At 46.7% G+C, this 23027-nt stretch overlaps 1 protein-coding gene across 2 annotated transcripts; it reads left to right on the top strand.

The window, feature by feature from the left end:
* The first annotated feature begins 3228 nt into the window (after window positions 1-3228).
* On the top strand, window positions 3229-21716 carry ARL6IP5 (ADP ribosylation factor like GTPase 6 interacting protein 5). Of its 2 annotated transcripts, XM_054708110.1 has the most exons (4): window positions 3229-3668; window positions 17679-17896; window positions 20225-20433; window positions 21442-21716. In XM_054708110.1, exons 1-3 carry the CDS (start codon window positions 3493-3495, stop codon window positions 20395-20397), a joined length of 567 nt encoding a protein of 188 aa, XP_054564085.1. In that variant the 5' UTR covers window positions 3229-3492; the 3' UTR covers window positions 20398-20433; window positions 21442-21716. The 2 variants fall into 2 exon arrangements, with proteins under 2 accessions (XP_054564085.1, XP_008152376.1); XM_008154154.3 differs by lacking the exon at window positions 21442-21716 and having other exon boundaries at window positions 3240-3668; window positions 20225-21099.
* Window positions 21717-23027: the final 1311 nt, after the last annotated feature.

Here is a 23027-nt window from a genome sequence, read left to right on the forward strand (position 1 = left end):
TTTGTAATTATAATCCAACTAGAAAGAGAAGCATATTTAACGTTTTGGGAGAGGGAGAAGCAGTTCATGCTCTGTACCACTATACCTGGCTTTTTTCCCTATTTCTTTTTTTATTTTTACATTATTTTTAAAATATGTCTTTATTGATTTTTTTAGAGAGAGAGGAAGGGAGAGGAAGAAGAGAGAGAGAGAAACATCCATCAGTTGCCCCCTACTCTCACTCTAACTGCGGATCGAACCTGCAACCTGGGTATGTGCCCTGACCAGGAATTGAACCAGCGACCTTTCCATGATTGAGCCACACTGGCCAGAGCTCTTTTGTTATTTTTAAACCTTTTTGGGTGTTTGGACAAATAAATAAAATTACACTGAACAAATGTTTACTGAATATTAATTACTTATGATCAATGAGTAATCACATTATTACTAACACACACTGATGGCTTATGGTCATGCGATACTGAGCAATTGAAAGGTAACAGTTCTTGATCACAGTTCCTAAAGGTCACTGATCTCTCCAACAAATGTGGGCCCTACTGGGGCTCCTATGTTGGTCTTGACCAAGATCATTTATTCAGCTTACCCACAGTGCAGCTTCTTGAAATTTGTAAACCCCAGGGAACTCTTCCACACCCTCTGACTTCCTGTAACTCAGCACCAAGGCCTGGCACATCTATAGATAGTAGTCCTCTCACTCTTTGGTATTTAAGTTAGTGTGTTCACTACATTGCAAGATTTTTTAAAGCAGGGCAAGGCTGCATTCTTCTCAACTTGTTTGTCTCTCAGAATGTTTTCATGGAGCCTTGAAGGGATACAAAATATCTTTGACATCACACTAAAAATTTTCGACCTCTTGTATCCTACCAAGTCTACCCAGCTACAACTACAACAACAAAATTGCAACAAAATAGAGCAAAGTCAGTGGGTGTTCGTTATGAAATCATAGAAAACAAATCAGGTTAAAGCACTATTAATACCATGATACCAAATGAATCATGGGCTGTGTTGTTATTAATAGCAATAACAGTAATATCTAACTGTGAGCAATTACTATTCACTATACACTAAGCAATTCCCATTCACTCTTACTCAACTTCATGGCAGAAGTTCTTAGTATAGCCACTTTACACATGAAGAAACTGAGGCTGAATGAAACTAAGTAATTTCTCAAAGTCACCAGCAAGAAATGGAGGAGTTGGGACTAATTTTGCTCTGATTTTAAATCTTCCCATTTTTCTAGAATCAAGAAAATGTGAGAACTCAGGAATACTAGTATTTTCACATTTTAAACTCTATTCAACACCAATGACAGCAGTATTTTCTTTTCTTTTTTAAAAATATATTTTATTGATTTTTTACAGAGAGAAAGGGAGAGGGGTAGAGAGTTAGAAACATCGATGGGAGAGAAACATCGATCAGCTGCCTCCTGCACACCTCCCATTGGGGATGTGCTCGAAACCAAGGTATATGCCCTTGACTGGAATCGAACCCGGGACCCCTCAGTCCGCAGGCCGATGCTCTATCCACTGAGCCAAACCAGCTAGGGCTCTTTTCTTTTTTAAAAATAATATTTTTATTGATTTTAGAGGGGGAGGGAGAGGAAGAGAGAGATAGAAACTTCAATGATGAGAGAGAATCATTGATCAGCTGCCTTCTGCACGTCCCTCACTGGGGATTGAAGCCGAAACCTGGGCATGTGCCCTGACCAAGAATCAAACCTGTGACCTCACGGTTCATAGGTCGATGCTCAACCACTGAGCCACACCGGTCGGGCTGGAGTATTCCTTAAGAGTCATTGTAGGTTCCTTAACTTCCTTGTAAATCATCAAGGAAAATCAAATTATGTCTTCTAGACTTTGCTTTAGGTATATTTTATTTTCTGACTTTTTTTGAAAAGTGGTGGCATGTGGATAGTGAATTCAGTTTTTAGTAACAGCACCATTTGCATGTTTAGAGACTGTTATCCTTACACACTAGCATCTTTGAATTTTCCCTACCACACCATGAAGTTAACTAAAATACTTTTCCTCATGCATTTGAGATAAAAGGAGGTTTACTATATCAACCAGCCCCTTAACTGGGCGGTGGGGGGGGGGGGGGGCGGGGGAGGGAGGACCCTTTGGAAGCTGTAGCAGGGAATGTACAACTAAATTGTTTGGGCTGGGATACAAAACTACCATTATCTATTAAAGTGATAGGGGGAAGGCATGTAATAAGAATAGGACCACAGGTGTTTATGATTACTCACCTTACTACCTATAGATAAGAGGTTTTCTTACAGACCCTGGGACTCTGGAGGACATTCTGCAAAGGGAAAATCAGGGCTTTAAAAAGATAAGACACACCTCTAAGCCCGGTTAGTCCATGACTCAGGAAAGAAAATACCTTTTGAGAACAAAGGAACAACAGCACAAGCTTTGATTTGGTTGCTGTGCCTGGACCCCTGACCCCCTCGGGGAGTTTGCCTCCGTAATGCTGACCATTCTCCGGTCCTGGAACGGACTGAGCTGGGTTTTAACATCATAGAGAATTAGTAGGAGAGGTTAGAGCAGAATTTCCAGGATGGCCTGCTGCTCTCCCATACTGCCAGCATTATTGGAATAAACACTCATACATGATTCAACCCTGTCTCTGCTTAATTTGGCTCAAGTAGTGACAGGTAGCCTTGGACCACTGTGCTCCCTTAGTGAAAGTTGTCCCCAAATATTAGGATAAAACCAAGAAAGGTCTTTTTGAGTGGAATCCATGTTTCTGCCCAGTAAGCACTGAGTGCAGAACAATAGTTCACTGCAAACCATTGTTTGCTTTCAAAGGCAAACAGCGTGTCCAGATCGGGCTGGCGTGCCCAGAGTGCCCACTTGATCAGAACGGCACAGTCGTGGAATAATTTTGCCCGGAGAGAATAGACATGGCGAACAAAGAAGAGAACGCACCAACCCTTCAGTTCTACAGTCTTCTTCCCGATTTTGCCAATCTGATTTCACTCATAGTGACGCGTGAGAAAACACGATCATCACATTCAGATGTGCAGAAATTAGTAAGGACTTAGCTTCCAAAACCAGCTCATCCTCCAGTAACACTACCGTTGCCTCCATTCCGTTTCACTTAGGCTGGCGTCTGAACAGCTGCAAAACCTTCCCCCAAGGCCACGCATTCTCAACGCGCCAAAGGGGTGTCTTAACGGAGGCTGTGCTCGGACTTCCAGGGAAGGTGCTGCCACCTCGCCCAGCGGGGACTTCCGCGGGCTCCTTCCGGTCCTTTCTTCTCCCTCCGGAACGCTGCCGCGGGCTCTGCCGCAGGATCCCAGCGGCCCTGTGACCGACCGACCACGCAGCGCCACCGGGAAGCGAGGGGAGGAGAAACGCCCTCCCGCCTCCGACTCCCCCGGGTCTGCTGCCGCCAACCGCAGAGTCACCGCTCACCACCCGGGGGCGCTTGCCGTCGCCGCCGCCTCCGGATTCCAGAGGCGGAGAGCCCCGGCCCAGAGCAGACATGGACGTGAACCTCGCCCCGCTCCGAGCCTGGGACGACTTCTTCCCGGGCTCCGACCGCTTCGCCCGGCCGGACTTCAGGGACATTTCCAAATGGAACAACCGCGTGGTGAGCAACCTGCTCTACTACCAGACCAACTACCTGGTGGTGGCTGCCATGATGATTTCGGTGGTGGGGTAAGTGGGGTCCGCGCGGGGCACTGACGGGGCAGCTCGCGGGGGCCGGCCGGGGCCAGGCAGGGGCCGGGCGGGCGGAAACGCTGCGAGTCTCGGGCAAGAGCAAAGGCTTCTCTCCGGGGCTCGGATTAGGATCTTGCTGGGGTGATAGCGGAGTGCCCCCGTCTTTTAAGAACGAGAGGGAGGAAGGTGGTGGAAGCCTGACCCGGGCTGGACCCGGCCCGGCCCGGCCCGGCCCGCGGGCGGCAGGTGTAGGGAGGGCGCGGAGGGGGCGACGCGCCGTCGACGTGTCTGCCGCGCCTGCGCTCTGCTCCGAAAGCCGAACTTGGGGCGCGGGGTGCGGGTGGGGGTTGGGGGTGCTCCCTGGGGTCGCATCGCCCAGCGCGGGGTGACGGCCGACCTCCAGCCTCCAGGAATGGGGTCCTTTCGTTGGGGCCCAGGCGTGGCCCCTTCTCGGTCTCCGAGGCCTTTCCCACCCCCGCGCCCAGAAGTGCCCGGTCACGGCAGGTTCACACGTGCACACGCCGGGGCGGCCGGAGCCCTGCTTTTCGCGGGGTCGCCCTGGAAGGGGCGTTTCTCCCTCCGCAGGCTCCGCGGGCCCCGTGCGCCCCGGGAACCAGAGGGCGTCACCGGCCCGCTGTCCGGGGGCGCGGAGGGAGAGCCGCCGGCCTGGGGACGGGAAGCCCGGGCGCGGTGTGGGCAGGGCGCCGGGCGGTCTCTTCGGCCGCCGCTGCTCTTGGACTTACTCATCGGGGCTCCCCTCTGCGCCAAGCTCGGAGCCAGCGAGACGGGCCGCGGGAATGCTGGCCCCGGGGCCGGCGTCGTGCCCGAGCTGTGGGACCAAAGCGCACGGCGGGGAGCCCACAGTCTCCGGGGGGGGGGGGGGGGTGCAGAACAGGCACCCCGACGCAGAAGCGGACGCTCGTTTGTGGGCTCGGTGGACGGTGACCTGGGTCCTCCGTGTTGCCTAAGGAACTGCCCTCCGAGAACGGCTGGGTGCGGGCCGGCGCCCCGCCAAGGCTGAGTCCGAGCGGCAGCCGCGTTGACGTTAGTTGGGGTGGAGCAGGCCTGAGGCAGCTGCCCCGGTCTTGATGCTTGAGGCTTATGTCCTAGAACACTCAAAATGCTTTAAAAAACAAAATAGTAAGTAGGATTGTATCTGTCGTTTTGATTTCTTCTTTGTTTCTTTTTGTAAAGAAGCGAGCGAGGCACTTTATCGGGTGATCTAGTTATGGGTTTGTGTTGTTTGTTTCGAGATAATCTCACCAACTTAGATTTGGGGCACGGCTTGACACAGACCAAGCAAATGTAACAGTGCCCCCTCCCAAAACAAAAACAAAGAAAAACAAAAACAAAAACATTGCTTTTCAAAGATGCTCTGCCCAGGCCCCACACGCCAGGCTGGAATTCCTTCTCCCTGGGAGGCAGGCCCTTCCTTGACTAAAGGTAGCTCCCTCCTTGTGGTGTCTGAGCTCACTGACTCAGACAGCTTGAGGGTTCGCCCTTCTCATTCCCTTTTCAAGTGGGAGATGTCGGTTGGCAGCGAAATTTTTGAAGATAAAAAATAGCCATGTTTATTTTTTATTATTCTTATTTTTAAAAACGTAGAAAATATATAGGCTGTAAGCTGTTGTGAAAACTGTAGAAAATGTGAGATTTCCTTTGTAGCCCAGTAAGAACTTACTGTATGATCTTCAACTGTTTTCTGTATGTCTACAAACATCCACAGCCTATAGTTTTTTCCCCACAAATTGCCCTTTTCTTTCTTTATAATCTATAATAATTAAAGTATAATATGCTAATTAGACCAGATGTCCTTCTGGACGAAGCTGGGGCTGCGAGGGAAGCTGGGGACCCAGGTACCTGCAGGCGGCAGGAGGGAAGCCCAGGTCCAGGGTGCCGGAGGGAAGCCAGTGCCGGCAGCCGGGGGAAGGAAGGCCTGCTCTTGCACGAATTTTGTGCATCAGGCCTCTGGTCTATAATAAAGTAATTTACCTGCATCCCCTCATACAGCCCAATGAGATGTGATATTACTGTTCCTGTACTATTAAACTTGAGGCTCCAAGAGCTTAAATGACTTGCTCAAAGTCTCAGCCCCAGAGTTGTACTCTGAGCTACTGTGCCATCTTCCTGTTAGTCATGAGGTTTAGAATTATAGTCTCTTAAAGCTGGAAGAAACCAAATATCTTCAGGGTCAGGGAGCTAAGGTGATTCTGGAACATTTCTCCTACAGAGAACTCTGTTGATGAAGTCAGTAGATGGGCGGGGCCAGAGCAGTGCTGGAGGCTGTGATCTGGATCCTCTGCTGGCATCTGATAGTTCTTGATACCCTGGGCGGGTTGTATGGAATGTGGCCTGTCTGCTCCCTGGGGGACGGCCTCTTCCCAGGGTGTCCTGCCGGGTCCCAGCCCCTGCTGGGAGGAAGGGCTTCCAGGGCTTGGGGAGGGTTCTAGTCTCAGCTCTGAATGCTCTTGTGTTGGATCCCACATGAATGAGGATAGAGAGGGCCCCTCTTCAGTTTTGCAGGAAGGGGGGGAAGACTAAGAGGATATCATCTAGCTCCAAAGCACTGGGAAGGACTGCCTGTACCAAGGTGAAGTTCAGAGGGATTAGGGCCTGATCAGACAGGGCCTGGGAACCATGGTTACAAATTTGGTCTTCCTAAAAGCATGGTTTACCAGCCACGTGACTTCCACTCACTAGGTCTCCTCTGCCGCTTACGTTAACTCTAAGTCTCTTAACTGATAGCCCGTGTGGAAGACAGTCGTCAGACCTCCTGAGTCTTCACGTAGTAGAGGGAGTGGGGGAGAGTTTAGGCGCCAGAGCCAGATTAAGAACATTTTGAATCCCAACTGCCAGTCGGCAGCCGTGTGACCCTGGGCAGGTCACTTGAGCCACCCTGTGCCTCAGCACCCTCCTCTGTGCAGTGAGACTAAGTGTAGACCTGCCTCCCAGGCCTTCTAGGAGGATTCCTGAGTCAATACAGGCAAGTCTAGAACAGTGCTCTGAGTTTTTGGTCCACAAATGTTACTTCTGTTTTGTTTTGTTTTTTTTTCTTAATCCTCACTTGAGGATATTTTCCCACTGATTTTTAGAGAGTGGAAGGGAGGGGGGAGAGACAGAGAGGGAGAAACATTGGTGTGAGAGAGACACATCGATTGGTTGCCTCCCGTATGCACCCCAACCAGGGCCTGGAATCGGGCCTGCAACCAAGGTATATGACCTTGACTGGAATGGAACCTGGGACCCTTCAGTCCACAGGCTGACTATTCACGGAGCCAAACTGGCTAGGGCTACAAATGTTACTTCTTAATTTTCATCATTGTTGGTGTTATCATAGAGATTACTGAGAAATATAGACAGCATCTTTTTCCCAGCAGCTCTCTCCATCCAAACTCTAGTCCCCATCTTACTCACCTCCTCCTGCTTCTCCCACAAGACTCAACTTTGGTACCATTCTGTGAAGAAATACTGTGTTTTGTCCCTCACTCCCTGTGTGAGTTGGGTCCCTCACCTTTGCCTGTATCTTTCCTGGCTTTTAAGTTGCCTCCACTCTTGGACTGCGGACTTCTCGAGGCCAGAGACTATGGGTTGTATTTGTGACTGTTATTTTTTTCTTGTTATTGTAGTTATCTTTACTTTTATTCTCTGTATCTCTGAGACCTACTATATAGCGGATGCTAGTTGGTGAGTGCACGGAGTAAATAATGAACGTAAGGCCTCAACATGATCACAGGGTCACTTTTAACCTCCTTAATGGAACAAATTATCATGAAACACATGGCAGCAAGCCAGTTCATAACAACAACATGCCCTTACGTGATCCTAACTGGCTCATTGCTGACAGCACTTGCTACATATTGGTTAGGACTACTATCGTGTAAAAACTCAATTTTAAAAAGCGTTATAATTCAGACTAATGCATGCTGCCCTTGTCGTCTTTTGATGAACGACTCTCCTGCACGGTGTCTGAGCCTCAGCACTGCTGGATTTGGCTCGCGTGGCTCTGTTGTGGGGCTGTCCTATGTGTCGTAGGGTGCTGAGCAGCATCCCTGCTCTCGACTCACTGGCTGTCAGTAGCACCCTCCGCTTAGGCTGTGACAATCAGATCTGTCTCCAGACGTTGCCCATGTGCCCTGGGGAGCAAACCCGCCCCCCCCCCTCCGACTGAGAACCTCTGCTGCACTGCCAAGAAAATGGTGATGATTCTTCAACATCATCACTAAAGGCAAGTGGCTTTATAACAAGTTACAAAATGAGTTCTTGGTAATTACAGAGGGAAGCGTTTTGACTTAGCTCCTGACTTTTCAAATATAAGAGTGGAGTGTATTTGAAGCTTTACATAGCTTTGATCATTTTCCTTAATTTATTCAATTGTTATGCTATCGTTCTCCATCTGCCTAGAAGACTACTAGTTCCACAGTCTCGTTCTTTTTATTTATTTTTTAACAGAATTCTGGCAGTTGCTTTTATTAGCTTTCTGATTGAAAGTTCACTTTCTCTTGAGTTCTACTGTTATAAAATAGGAATTAAATGACTTAAAACAAAGCTCATCAAGGCCTCGCAAATGCCAACACTGAAATGTTAGGAGTTTATTCTAGTAAATCCTAGGTTACAGGCATATTCAAAATTCTCACAACTTGTTTGTTCTTTAGGCAGAAGTACTAGATGGAAACTTTAGTGGTTTTGTCATAATTGCAGCTTGTGTTTCTTATAGAACTTTGCTTCCCTTGAAGACTTGAGTTTCCTTTTGAGCTTCAGGCGTCACTTCAGAAGAGACTAAATGACTTAAAGGAAAAACATGAACTGCGAGCTGAGCAAAGTGTGTGTTGCTGAAAATGGCTGTGTTCCTTTAAATCCAGAAAGGAAAGATGTCTAAGATGACGAGGACATGGCTTATCTTCTCCACCCTTGTCAGGAGACAGCTCGGCACTAGATATTCTTTGGAGCACACACGCAGCGATGGAAGCCTCTGCCTCTATGTTTAAAGTGAAAAGCGAAGGCAACATCTAATAGCACTTGCAGTGGAAGCACTAAGCATGTGAGCCATTCTGGTTGTGAACAGGAATGTCTATGTGCTGAATAGAATGTCAGAAGCTTCGAGCCCGAGAACTCTACCATGGAACCGCATCTTTCACTCTGGGAGCTTGTGAGAAACGCAGAATCTCAGGCCCCAGACCTATTGGGGCAGAATCTGCATTCTAACAAGACTCTCAGATGACTCACAGGCACATGAAAATTTAAGAAGGACAAGTCTGGTCTGGTTCAAAAGAAACATTGAGAAAATTTAAATAACTATACCTATATGCCCCAGTGTCACCTTCAGAGATTCTAAATATATACTTCTTGACTGGATCCAGGCATCCGTAGTCTTATCTGAACTCCCCAAGTTATTCTGGTATACACCACCAAGTTGAAGTTGAGAGCTACTGACCCCCTCCCACTCCCCAGCATTCACAAATATAAACGCTTGAGGTCATGTGGCTAATCGGAACCAAAGCTGCCAATAGCAGCTGCTTTTATTGATATAAAGTGAAATGCTTTTCCCATTTAATCATATTGCAGATATCCTAAAGCTCCTGATTAACCATTTCCTCCTGAATAGTTACTTGATTTTCACAACATCTGTATTTTTGCAAGTCTTTTCTTTTTTTTTTTTTTTAAGGTTTTTATTGATTTTTAAAGACAGAGCGAAGAAGAGGGAGAGAACAACATTGATCGGCTGCCTCCTGCATGCCCTCTACTGGGGATCGAGCCCGCAACCTGGGCATGTGCCTTGACTGGGAATCAAACCTGCAACCTCTTGGGGCATGGGACCATGCTCAACCACTGAGCCAAGCAGGCCAAGACTATTTGCAAGTCTTATTCTCACAAATTCCGCCCTGCTAGCAGAACCATATTTCCTGGTGTATCAGAAGATCAACCACACACAGGGTTTCAAACACATAAGTGCCTCCACTGCACCTCCAATTAGAAAGGCACATTTATGCTCAATTGTGTACATTCACGCCTTCCCTTTAAGAAAGCACAATGCAGCTGATAAATGGAAAAGCCCATTATTTTCGTAGAAAGTATGTCATCATCTTGTGGCCTGTTACCAGGTGAAAACTAGAGTTACCCCTTCATGCTTTCAGTTGCTTGAAATGTAAAGGACTTTTTGGAGGGTTGGTAATTCAATTTAAAAGAGCGTTGCTATAATCTTTTCAGAATGAGTGCGGTCCCATAAAATGATCTAGGACTGTGGCTACCAGCATCTGGTATTAAGAAATGGTTTGGTTATTTGGACCTTTCAATGCCACAGGAATGGAAAACCAAGTTTCCAGTTAGAGGAAGAAAGCAATAAGAGAGCCTGGGGATGCTTAGGATAGGAATGTATTAAAACGTTCGCATATGAAATTGATTGCAGCCTGTTCATGCTAACACGTAGTGGAAATGTTTTTGAAGATTAATCAGCTTCAACACCAATTGTATGATATTACTATTATTTGTGTCGCTTCATTCGTTTACTCCACAAAGTGGATGAAGCCTTACCAACTGCTCAGACACTGCCAGGAGATGCCGTGGAGAGTGAAACAGCTGTGCTCCTGCCTTCGCTGTATTTAGAATCTAGAGTGGCAACTGGACAACACTGGACACGTACGAATTCATCACTCAGCAAGTTCAGGCAAAGCAAGCATTCAGAAACACACATCTACGTAAACATACATCGCTTTCAGTCTGCCTTCTTTTATTTCCTCTGTACATTATGATTCTAAATTTACAAACTCTCAGATGTTGAAAATGGGAGAGGCATTTAGTATGTGGACAGGCGAAACTGTTATTAAATTTTATTCATCCTTCTCCTTCTATTCGGTTCAAGAAATATTTTACACTCTGGCCGGTGTGGTTCAGTGGTTGAGCCTTGACCTATGAACCAGGAGGTTACTGTTTGATTCCTGGTTAGGGTACATGCCTGGGTTGTGGGCTTGATCCCCAGTAGGGGCCGTGCAGGAGGCAGCTGACCAATGATTCTCTCTCATCATTGATATTTCTATATTTCCCTCTCTCTTCCTCTTTGAAATCAATAAAAAAAATATTTATAAACAGAAAAGAGACCTTTTACTAAGCACTTACTTTGTGCCAGACACCACGCGAGCCCTGAGGATACAGGCAGGAATACAAGTCCGCACAGCCCTCCCGAGTCCTCCCAGAATTCCTCTTCCTGTCCTCGCTCGCAGAGCCCTCATGCTGGCCTGTCTTCCCGGTGCATTGTGTGTTTCTTCTGATCACAGGACTTTAGAAGGTCTACACACACTACAATTTTGACCTCAAATAATTTGCAAAATGTGTCATCTAATAAGGATTGTCTTTCTCTAAATCATCTTCTGACACTATGTAACCTTGTTCTTCTTGACATCTCTCCACACTTTTTTTTTTAATGTCCCCTGCCACTGTCAGCACGGTTGGTAATTTCTATCCCTTTATTTCCGTAAGGATTAACAGTGGTTCCGGATAAATGTGCAAAATAAGTGAGCATGTGTTGGATTTTTTAGAGGGCAAAAGCTCTCAACTTATTAGAGGACGAGATCTCTGTACAGGAAATCCAATTCTAAAAGATAAACTTGACCTATCCATTTAACACCAAATGGAGTAGCGCTGTTGGAAATTTGTTACTATGCTGCTTTGGACAGATGAATTCTGCTGTTGATCACGCGGCTTCAGAATATTTACCCAGAACACCCTCCCCTGTCTCCTGCCGAGGGGGGCTCTTTGTTTCAGGGGGCACCTCCGTGCCGTGATCTTAGACAAAACCTGCAGGCGCTTCGCCATCCTGTGGGCATTGACCACAATGTGTAAGGTTTCCCGGCCCCCCGGCCCGGAGCGCACGGCCAAAGCCCATCTGAGGCGGCAAACGGGGCTCTGGTTCTCCGGCTCCTACTTCATGTCCTCACGCAGCGGCCCCTCGTCCCCGAGGAGCGGAAGGGTGGGCGGCAACAGGCAGGAAACGCTCACCCGAAGGGAGCTCATGTGTCACTGGGCTCTTCAGCATTTGGCCAACCCGTCCTCGCTCCCACTCTGTAAGAACGTGCCGTGTGACAACTTAATTTATTCTACTAAGAGCATTCAGAAAGAACAGTTTATAAACGAGTATCTTCCCACTTCAGTTCTAAAGCGTTACTTGTGAGAGTGAACATTGGTTCCTTATTGTTGAAGGCACGTGCGTGAGGCTTCGTTGTCCCATTCTCTCTACCTCTGTGTTTGTTAGACCTTTGCCGGAATACAAAGTTCCTAAAGGGTTTGTTGCAGTCTGATCCGAGCCTTTAACTGACGGTTATTGGAAGCTCCCTGCGGAGGGGAGTAGGAGATAGTGACTTCTAACACAGATCCAACCCGCTGTATGTTAGAAATAAAACAAGCAATTCGTTGGATAAGTGCAAACACAAACAGACAAACATGGCGGTTCATCGGGTGTCTCGCTGTGAATACCGGTAGCTGCCAGTGGCTGCCAGTTCCCAGGGGTGCGACACATTTCAGTACACGGCAAGTGCAGTGAGCACCCCGGGCTTCCCGGTCACTGGTGGGAACATCTCACGGGCAGGTTACTGGGACCAAAGAGAGGCTCCCGTCTTGTCTTAACTGCTCTGGCCATTGGGCCAGGAAATCTGCTCCCAGTACTCAGAGCGGCTGTGTATTTACATTTCTACTTGACAGTGGAAATAGTTCTTGCCAGGACGGAAGCCCGTGTGAAACCAACATTGCCCTGGCCAGTGTGGCTCAGTTGGTTGGAGCATCGTCCGGTAAACCGAAAGGTTTCAGGTTCAGTGCCCTATCGGGGCTCATACTGGAGGAGGCAGGGGATCGATGTTTCTCTCTCACATTGAGTCTCTCTCTCTCTCTCCTCTCTCTCTCTCTTCCACCCCCCTCTCTCTCTAAAAAAAAAAAAAAATCAATAAGCATATCCTCAGGTGAGGATTGAAAGAGAAAACACTTCTGCTTGCCCCACATCTTAAAAAGAAAGAAAGAAAGAACCGCACGTCCCCACAGGAGGCGGTGGGGGCTATGGGCGCCATCAGAGCCAGCGGGCCCACCTGGGCAGGTCGGGGGCTGGGCCTCGCCTGGCCCCACCTGCCCGGGGGACAGCGCTTCCACACCTCACTGATCACACCTCATTGTTGCTTACGTTCCCAGGGAGTTTGGGTGATTTTTCTTACTTTTGCTTCTTTCTTTGTTTTTTCATCACAGCTCAGTGAAGGCACAGAGACAGGGACTGTTTCTCCGGTAACGGTGTCCAGTGAGAACAACAGTGATTTCCCCAAGATCAAACGCACGTCCATTCATCTGTGGCCATAGAAAGGGCTGGGCTTGTTTCAATAACATGAACATATGCTAGATTCTTATTAGCTTTTTTCTTTCTTTCCGCAAATATTTATTGAATAGTACTTGCTCTGTGCTAGGTGCTGGGGAGAAAATGTCACGGTGCCTGCCCTTGTGGAGCCCGATCTGCAGTGGGAGACCAAGCACTCATCCAGTACTCACCAGTGCAAAGTACTCACGCAGATAAAGCCCCTGCCAGGTGCCGTGCTGGGCAGAAGAGCAGATGGTGCTCTGCCCGGTCAGAGGGACTGAGCGGAGCTGTGAGGGCGGGAGGAGTCAGGGGGAGGACGGCTGTGCCAGGGCAAGGCCAGCGCACCGTGAGCTGTGAGCTCCGGAAGCGGGTAGCAGCCGGCGGGTGGGGCCGAAGCAGGAGGAGGGGGTGTGTGAAGGCGCGTGCCAGAGCGGCTGTGGCCTTGGCTCCTCCTGCTGTATGAAGAGCCCCTAACCTGCGGCTAGCAGATGCAGCCTCAGCCAAACGGAGGCTCGGCCATGGCCGTGTGGCTGGATTTCAGGCTCCTCTTCCTCCTCCAGCCGAGGTCCCCTGTTGGGGGTACAACTACACAGCGGTGTCGGTGTCGGTGTCGTGTCAGCGGCGGGGCCTTGGCCCTGGAGGCAGGCGGCCGGACTCTGCAGGCCTGGTAGATGTGGAGGAGTTCTGTTCTTACTCTGAAAGCAATGAGAAGCAAGGAAAGGGAGGGGTGGCTTCATATTGCCATGATCCCTCTGGCTGTTGAGGGCTGTGAAAACACGTTAGCAGTTTAGAGAAGTTCACTGTGAGGATTGTTCCCCTTCCTGGTGAGTCAGGCTTCCGCAGGAGCCAGACTGCAAAGATAGCTTTTTGGGTTAGAACATTGTGATTCGTTATAAAAGCTGCTTCTACTGCTCAGGAAACAGCTCGCTGCCTCTGGTTCTTGGCGTTGCAGCCTGAAACAAGTGACTCAGTATGCCCTTGAACTGATCTGAGGGTCTCCGTTTCAGTAACTGGTCTGTTCCTTAGCTTGCTTTTATTTTATGTAGAATGAGGTGAGTTTTCAAGGTCCCCCAGCTCTCAAATTCTGCGATTGGCCAAGATTTCCCCTTCAGCAGCTGTGCTGGCACTGTGGCTACAGGTAGCAGAATCACATTGCGTGTTCGAGGCATGTGTCCACACCTAGTAATAGCTGCCTTCCTTCAGAGGGAATGAGAGTGCTAGGGACTTCCCAGAATGATCCGGAGTTGCTTATCCCAACTAGAAGAATGGGGTTTCTTAGGATGTTGGGCTGGGGGAGAGATTTCTGAGGCTGGTTAGCAACACAGAATGGCTTATATTGTGAGTTGCTGTCACAATTACATCAACTTACACCCTTTTTCTCCCCTGTATCCCTCTGAATATATTTCTTCACTTCTCTGGGCCTCAGCTTATTCATCTGTGTAATGGGACTGAATTGATTCCTCTTTGAAGATTTTGTTCTGCTTTTGATTTGTGAAACTAGGTACTTTTTCCGCCAAAGACCGAAAATCCACGTTCTCTCCCTCCCTCTCTCTCTCCCTCTCTCTCCCTCTGGCTGGTGTGTGCACATACTTGCTCTACTGGAAGTGGTGTGCATTTCACGTTTCTTAGAAGGGAGTTGCCTGTAATCCGAATAAAGCAGGAAGTCATTTCTGCTCTGAGTAATTTTGTTCATTTTTTCCAGCTTAGAAACTTCGTTACTTTCTAATTATAGATTGTGGCTGGGCATGTTGTAAACTCCCATCAGTTCTGTCTGTTTGCTCTGTTCCTTCCCCTTGAACATGAGCAGCGGGAACAGGTGGAGAGCAGATCTGGAGTTGCCGGAGTCAGGCCTGGATTGTTCATTGTTCTTTTGTCCTTGGCTTTATTTAGACATTCAGCCCTGGTATCTACTTCACTTGTCCAGAGGAAAATAAAAAAAGCTCGGCATGCGTTTTATTACGTGCTCGCTTCATGAATTATTCTAATAGGTATTCTAGAAAGAACTGAGTAGGAGACATTTGACACTTTGCTGCCAACCAGCCATCTTCAATTTACATTTCATGCAAAGGACCTCCTGAAGCTTGAACCCTCCACTCTAGTTCTTTGCGTTAGTGTTGCTCTCCTCTTTACAGCTCAGAAACATCTGGGTGAGTTCTAGGCCCACGTCAAGGCTACGTAAAAGGGTTTGTTTCTCTCAGGTACCTTTTCTCACTTTCATTTGTTCGTTTTTAAATATCAATTTTTTAAAAAAAATATTTAAGAAATACTTGGCTATTGAGAAAAACATGAGAATAGAAATAAGCAAGTGGAAATAAACTGTCCATGATCCTACTACCCAGTGTAACAACTATAGTCTTTAGTGTAATTTCTCTCAGATTCCTTTTGGTGTTAGGATGAGATCTACTGACCCGTGAGCGTCTCTGGGCCTCTCCACGGAGTCTCCCCACCGCCTGCTAAAGAGGATTTTGCTTTTGCCCTGTCCAATTCTTTTCTTCCTGAGGCCTATAAGGAAATGTGTGTCTTTCTCAGACAAGTTACCAGGTTAAGTCAGGAGGTAGAGTAAAACCACATAAAATTCTAAAAAGAAAAGAAATGAAAAAAGTACAGAGAGACTAGTTAGATCCAGGCAAAACTGAGAGGAGGACAGACAGACTAGCTCGTGGGCTGGATGCGGGGAAGCTTGGGGGCAGGAGCCACGGTTGGAGTGAGAGAAGGGACGCCTCACTGTGCATAGGAGTGGAAATTCATGCTGCATTGGCTGTGCCACGCCTGGGTGCGGAGCTGGGAACAGCTGATTATATGTTTTTGTATTTTATTTTTTTATATGTTCATATTATTTCTGATCACAAAATAATATACTAATTGTAATAATTTCTGCTTCTGAGCTGTATAACAAATACGATAAATCTAACCTAACAGAGAGACTGTGTTCCGGTTGATTTTACCCACGCAATATATTATTAATATCTTCCATATTATTAATTATACTTGAGCTTTAAAAAAACTGCTGTATTACCGCCATCTAGTACATTTTGGTCCTTATAGGTTATTTCTAAAAGTTTTTAATCATAAATACCACTCATATTACAACTCAATCTTTGCATTTTTATTTATTTCCTTAGACTTTATTCTAGGGATGGATTTAAGTATTTGCAAGAGTTTTGAATGAAATGAGCAATTTATTTTTGTAGGATTTAATTTTAAATTAGGTGCCACTGTTTAAATCCATGCCTTTTAATAGAATACCTTCTTAAAGCATTTTGACATTGATTATATCCTTGATTTCACCCATTAAGGTATGCAATTTGTTCACTCCTATTTGAAACTATTTAAAATAGCTTTTGTGTTTTAAGAGGTAGAATCGGAGCTAACGTTGAAAGGGATTTTTAAAAAGCTTCTTAGTTATCCTACATATGAGTCCCAGCACGAATATGAAGCGTCCTCTGGTTCAGAGGGAGGAAGCTGCGGGCCTCACCTGTCATTCTCCTGTCTCCCTGTCCTCCCAGTCCCTCTGTGCCCTTCCCCAGTGAAATGCTCTTAGCCTCTTGGGAGGGTGGAATGCTAGTGACTGTGTACTTGCTGACCACGCTGCCTTGTTAGGGCTTTGTATGCACAGTGGGTGGGGTGGAGGTGGGGTGCAGCGCCCAGTCATTTTACTTGGTCTGAATTTCCTCTGCACAGTGCGTTCTCCCATTATCAACAGTAGTGTAACCTCTGACTCAGGGGCCCGTGAATCTGCGAGCTCTGTATTTGGAAATTCCAGTTGGTAACCCATCTCCCAGTGAGGCTCTGGGCCCTTTTAAAGAACTACAATGGACTCTCTGTGCCAGGAATCATAAACTCAAATGCCTCCATGGCTGGGCTGGTCACGTAAGAGGACGATGCAGGCCAGCTGTTAGGTGAACGGTGAGGAATGCCGGCTGCCCGGGGCCTCTGTGTCAGAGATGCCGGCGGTGGTGGAGACCGGGCACGAGGGAGATGTTTGTTCTCTCTGAGCAGGGAGGCAACTCCAGCCCTTGCTGACATGTGCGAAAGCGGACCCGGTCTTGTTAGATTTTCATGTTTCCTGAGAAGCAAGAAATCCCAAGTTTTATGGACTTTTTAAACTCTGGGACTTGAGTAAAAGTTTTTTTAATGCACTGTCCATTTCAGACACAAATTTGACTGCAGACTAGCTCTGGCCCGTGGAGGCTATGGTGTGACCTCTATGCCGGCGGTCGCCAGCCTTCCGGACCTCACGGACCACAGTGGCCCGCGGACCGCCGGTGGTGACCACTGCTCATGCTACATTCGCCTGTCATGGCCATTTCTGTAAGGATTTAAGTAAGCCCCCAGAAAATACGACTTCATGTCCTAGAGCCCAAAGAATGGACGCTAAACACAGCCCCTCCAAACAAGGGGTCTCCTAGGTTTGACAAGCTCAACCCCGTGGGCCTCCAATGAGATGAACTGACGAGCGTGGTGGGAGTGACGCTGACCTCCACCATTTCTCACCTCTGCACCTAAGTTTCTTCTTTCGAGAAATGGCCGAGTGGTGTCCACTCTCTCCGGTTCTAAGGATTACATGAGGCAATTCAGATAAAATGCTCAGTAAATGCTGCCCTCTTGTTTTGACCCTCCTGTCCTCATCTTCCTCTTCCCGCTGCTGCCACTGCTGACCCCGCCCCCCTTTTCTCACGTTCCAGGTTCCTGAGCCCCTTCAACATGATCCTCGGGGGGGTTGTGGTGGTGCTCGTGTTCACAGGATTTGTGTGGGCCGCCCACAACAAGGACGTCCTCCGCCGCATGAAGAAGCGGTACCCCACGACCTTCGTCATGGTGGTCATGGTGGCGAGCTACTTCCTCATATCCATGTTCGGGGGCGTCATGGTCTTCGTGTTCGGCATCACGTTCCCTTTGCTGTGTAAGTGAGCCACGTGGGAGTGATTGTTCGGTGGGAATTACATAACCTGTTTCTTATTTTAAATTTAAATTATTTATTGTTGAAGGTATTACATCATCACCTGTTTCTTATGTGTGTTGGCATGTCTGCAAAATTATCAGAATGTTCTGAAATAGCAGATCCAGCCTGTAGTACATTCATTCTACAAATATGTCCTGGGCACCTGCTCAGTGCCAGCCCTCTTCTGGGGACACAAGGTGAACAAAAGAAATACAGCTCCAGCCACGGCCGGCCGGGGCCCAGCCGCACGGGGTGCAGCTCGTCTGAGCGTGGGTCTGCGGTCAGTCTTCACGTGCCACTCAGTCCTCACTCCGGGGCGAGTGCATGTCATTGGGAAGCAACGACTTACTCTGAGCTGCTCAGGAGACCACGAGGCAGCGCCTGGAGCTGCCCACGGGAGTTTCTCCTCGAGTGTACTTTCTCAATTAATTTTCTCTAGCGAGAGGGACAAAAAGAAGATCGTTATTGCTGTCAAAAGTTGTACAAGCCTATAGAAATAATTGGCCCAGAAATCGATACCAAGTCCTCCAGTTCTTGTGAGGAGTAGATAGTTTGTAAGTTTTACATGCTTTTTTTTTTTTTTTTAAACTGAGATTCCAGGCACATGAAGCCTGAAATAGAGAATATATCAAATTCAGTCTCACTGGCAGAAATCTGATTAAAATTCTAGTGTATTAAGTGACAGGAACATCCCTTTAACTTTTTTAAAAAATATATATTTTATTGATTTTTTACAGAAAGGAAGGGAAAGTGATAGAGAGTTAGAAACATCGATCAGCTGCCTCCTGCACACTCCCTACTGGATATGTGCCCACAACCAAGGTACATGCCCTTGACTGGAATCAAACCTGGGACCCTTGAGTCCGCAGGCCGATGCTCTATCCACTGAGCCAAACCGGTTAGGGCCCCTTTAACTCTTAATAGCATTTTACATGTGCAGTATTCCATTAAGTAAAAACCAATTGGTGTTGCGTTAGATTAAGAATATTTATAGATGAATCCCACACAATGTTTGACAAATACTTAAGCCAGCAAATTCAGCCTTTTTGAAGTATTCTTCAAGCTGTCCCTGTGTGCTAGCGGCTCGGTCAGTAGTTCAGTGATTCTGCTTGGCACACGGCTTGTTACCTTGAGCACCTTTTCACCTCAGAGCCCGAGACAGGCAGTGTAGCGAGGGGCATCACGGGTAGGGAGTCAAAGGGTCTGATTTCTGTTCCTGGACCTGCTGGAAGCAGCCGTGTGATTTGGACCAGGTACAGTATATGGGCTGTAGTTCACACATTCTATAAACCATGGAAAATTACACAAGGTAAGTGATTCCCAAACTTCAGTGATTGTGAGGATCACCCAGGATGCTTATATAAATAAAAATATAAAATTTCCAACCATATTTTTAAAAAATATATATTTTTATTGATTTCAAAGAGAAAGGAAGAGGGGAAGAGAGAGAGAGAAACATCAATGATGAGAGAGAATCACTGATCAGCTGCCTCCTGCACGCTCCACACTGGGGATTTGAGCCTACAACCCAGGCATGTGCTCTGACCTCCTGGTTCATAGGTCGACGCTCAGCCACTAAGCCATGCTGATCGGGCAAATCTGTTTCTTAATAAACAAACTTTGGTAATTCTCAACGACGAAGCAAATTTGGGGAACATGAGGCACATTAAATCTATAAAGCTGTCAGCTCAGTTGGTTGGGCATCCGTGCACTGAGAGGTTATGGGCTCTATCCCATTGGGGGCGTGCAGGAGGCAGCCCATCAATGCTATGCTCTCACATGGATGTTTCTCTCTTCTCCCTTCCTCTCTAAAAATCAATAAGCTATTTTAAAAATTGACAGAACTGTTAGTTTTTGTCTATAAATCTATATCCAACACTTCAGAAAGCTGCCTGTTGGCTGGGCTTCGCCACACGCCCCTGGTTTTCTCAGAGCTGAGCTCGAGTTCCTCTCTGGACACCCAGTGCGAGGCGGGCTCGGCTGTGGCCGGAGCATGTTGGTGGCTTTGAATGTGGGCATTGCGGTAGCAGCTGGAAGGTGGCGGCATCCGTGCAGGTGGGAAGAGTGGCTACTGGGCCGCATCCTTCCTGCTGAAGGCAAGTCCTTTCTTCTCACGAAAAGAAAACGCCGATAAGGCCTCTGTGTGGTCCGAGTGGCGAGTGAGGGTTTGGACCAGTTAGAGAACTGGGTGGACTCCAGCTGAGGAAGGCGGGGACTGAGGGGAGGAGAGGGTGTGCTGTGGATGGGAGGGAGGCAGCTCACCGTGTCTCCATGTCTCCCTCTCTGCAGTGATGTTCATCCATGCCTCGCTCAGACTTCGGAACCTCAAGAACAAGCTGGAGAATAAGATGGAGGGAATCGGCCTGAAGAGGACGCCCATGGGCATCGTGCTGGACGCCCTGGAGCAGCAGGAGGAAAGCCTGGGCAAGCTCACTGACTATCTCAGCAAAGCGAAGGAGTGAGCCGGCGGCCTGGCGAGGGCTGCCGCAGAGCGCCAGGTGCAGTTGCTCGTCCAGACCCACTTTCTGTTTGTATTTTTGAGATGAGGGGGACATACCACCCAACAGTCGATGGCCGCATGCTTCTGTAGGCCAAACTGTTAACACCTCTGATGTTACAGAGAGAAGGCCCAGGAACCGTGTGTCTGAACTTTCAACTATGTTTATGAAAACTGATAGGAAATGGAGCACACTTATGTCTGTAGGGGAATAAAAGAAAATATAGGAATTGATTATACAGCCACAATACAGTCATAGGAAAAAAAGGAACGGTAGAGTTCATGGAAAGACTGTTCATGTAGATAATGTCATGCATTAGCCTGTTCAGTCCCCCAGCATCCTCCAAATGTATTCCCCAGGATCATATGTGGGCTATAAATTAGTTTAGTGTTTATTGTTTTAAAATAAAAAATGATCTCTATCACTTTGCCTCCTGTTTGACATGCAGAGGAAACTGGACAAACCAGTTGTTTATATTTTGTTTACAAATATAAAGATAGCTGTTTAGGAGAATATTTTGTCGAATTTTTGTAATTTTTGAAATGCTAGTCATGTGTTTTTACTAGCAGGTATTTGCTGCAAAACTGAATGTCATCTTCCTTAAGGCACTCACAGCTGTGTACCGTCTTCTTTAAAAAGTAATAAACAAGTCATGTTTATATCCCACATTTTTTGTTGTCATAATAACAGAAAGGTGTCTAAGATAACGTTTCCTATATTTTTTCGTTTTCAACTTTAAAAGGAATGTGTGTTTTAATTTCTTAGGGGCACAGCGAGGACACTTAATAGCTGGTTGTCTGAAATCTGAAAAGCATCTTTAGATGATCCAGGAAAAGACTTTAAAATGGGAATGAAAGTGGGAGTGATCACCAGCATTGGCAGTTCATAGAAACTTTAAGCAGCAATTGTTACAACCATGTGTTTTTATAGATAGACATCGAATTAAGATAGCATGTGTTCATATATTCTGTTCCTTTCTTCCTCTCCTTTCCCATGTGTTGTGTTTAGAAATAGATTATACAAAGTGATGTCATAGGTGAAGAGGACACACTTTGTTTTCCCTCCGGCTGAATCGGGAAGACAGTGGAGCAGCGCTCCATGAGGGGGCGCTGTGACCCAGAATAAGAGGCCACGGCACGTGCTCCTGACTTCCCTTGCACTTTAATTTGTCAGCCAGCCTGCAGCCTTCATCTCTAGCACAGTGACGGCATCCCGTCTTCACAGACATAGTCTAGGAATTGTATCCTGACCCGAATATTAAGAATAAAATGTTTCAAAGGTTTCTTTGTGAGACTATTTAATGCACATCTATGTTAAATGTCTAAGAAACTCGGTGACAACTTGGTTTTATAAATGATATACTACACAGTAAACACTCATATTGCATTTCAAATACTGTTTTATAAAACCTTAGTACTTTATTATAAATTTCCAGTCTGAATAAAATTGAATTCCAATGGGATCCTTTTAAAAATTTTAAATAATTTTTTCATTTTTCAATTAAAGTTTACATTATATTATTTTAGGTGTACACCCCAGTGATTAGACATTACATAATTTATTAAGTGATCATTCTGATATATCTCATACCCATCCAACACCATACATAGTTATTATAATATTATTGCTATATTCCCTATGCTGTACTTCACATCCCTATGACATTCTGTAACTACCAATTTATACTTTTTCATCCCTTCACCTTTTTACCCATCCCCCAACCCTCTCATCTAGCAACCGTCCAAATATTCTCTGTATCTATGAGTCTGTTTCTGTTCTGCTTGTTCATTTATCATGTTTTTCAGATTCACTTGTTGGTAGATATGTATTTATTGTCATTTTATTGTTCATATTTTAAAAAATTCTTTGTAACTTTTTGCATTTTAATTATGATGTGTCTTGGTGTGGCCTCTTTGACTGGAACTCTCTGTGCTTCCTGGACTTGTATGTCTGTTTCCTTCACCAGTTTAGGAAAGTTTTCTGTCATTATGTTTTCAAATAGTTTTTCAATTTCTTGCTCTCTCTCTTCTCCTGGCACCCCCATGATGTGAATGTTGCTGCGCTTGAAGTTGTCCCAGAGTCTCCTTTCAGTATCCTCATTTTTGGGGAGATTCTTTTTTCTATTTGCTGTTCTGATTGGATATTTTTTGCTTCCTCGTATTCCAAATCACTGATTTGATTCTCGGTTTCATCAACTCCCTATAAATTACTCTTCATTTCAGTTAGTATATCCTTTATTTCTGACTCGTTCTTTTTTATGGTTCCATATCCTTTTTTATGTTATCGAAGTTCTCACTAAGTTCACTGAGCATCCTTATAACCAGTGTTTTGAACTCTGCATCCAGTAGATTGCTTGTTTCCATTTTGTTTAGTTCTTTTTTGGAGTTTTGTTTTGTCCTTTCATTTGGTGGCTCTTCGTCTCCTCATTTGGCAGCCTCCCTAGTTTGCTTCTATGTGTTAGGTAGAGCTGCTCAGTCTCCCTGGCTTGGTAGACTGGCCTAATGTAGTAGGTGTCCTGTAGGGCCCAGTGGCAGGGCCTCCCTGTTCATCTGAGCTGGGGACTCCAGGTGTGTGCCCCAACCCCTGTGGGGGCT

This window comes from Eptesicus fuscus, chromosome 18 (genome assembly GCF_027574615.1).
Source record: "Eptesicus fuscus isolate TK198812 chromosome 18, DD_ASM_mEF_20220401, whole genome shotgun sequence".
Taxonomy (NCBI): domain Eukaryota; kingdom Metazoa; phylum Chordata; class Mammalia; order Chiroptera; family Vespertilionidae; genus Eptesicus; species Eptesicus fuscus.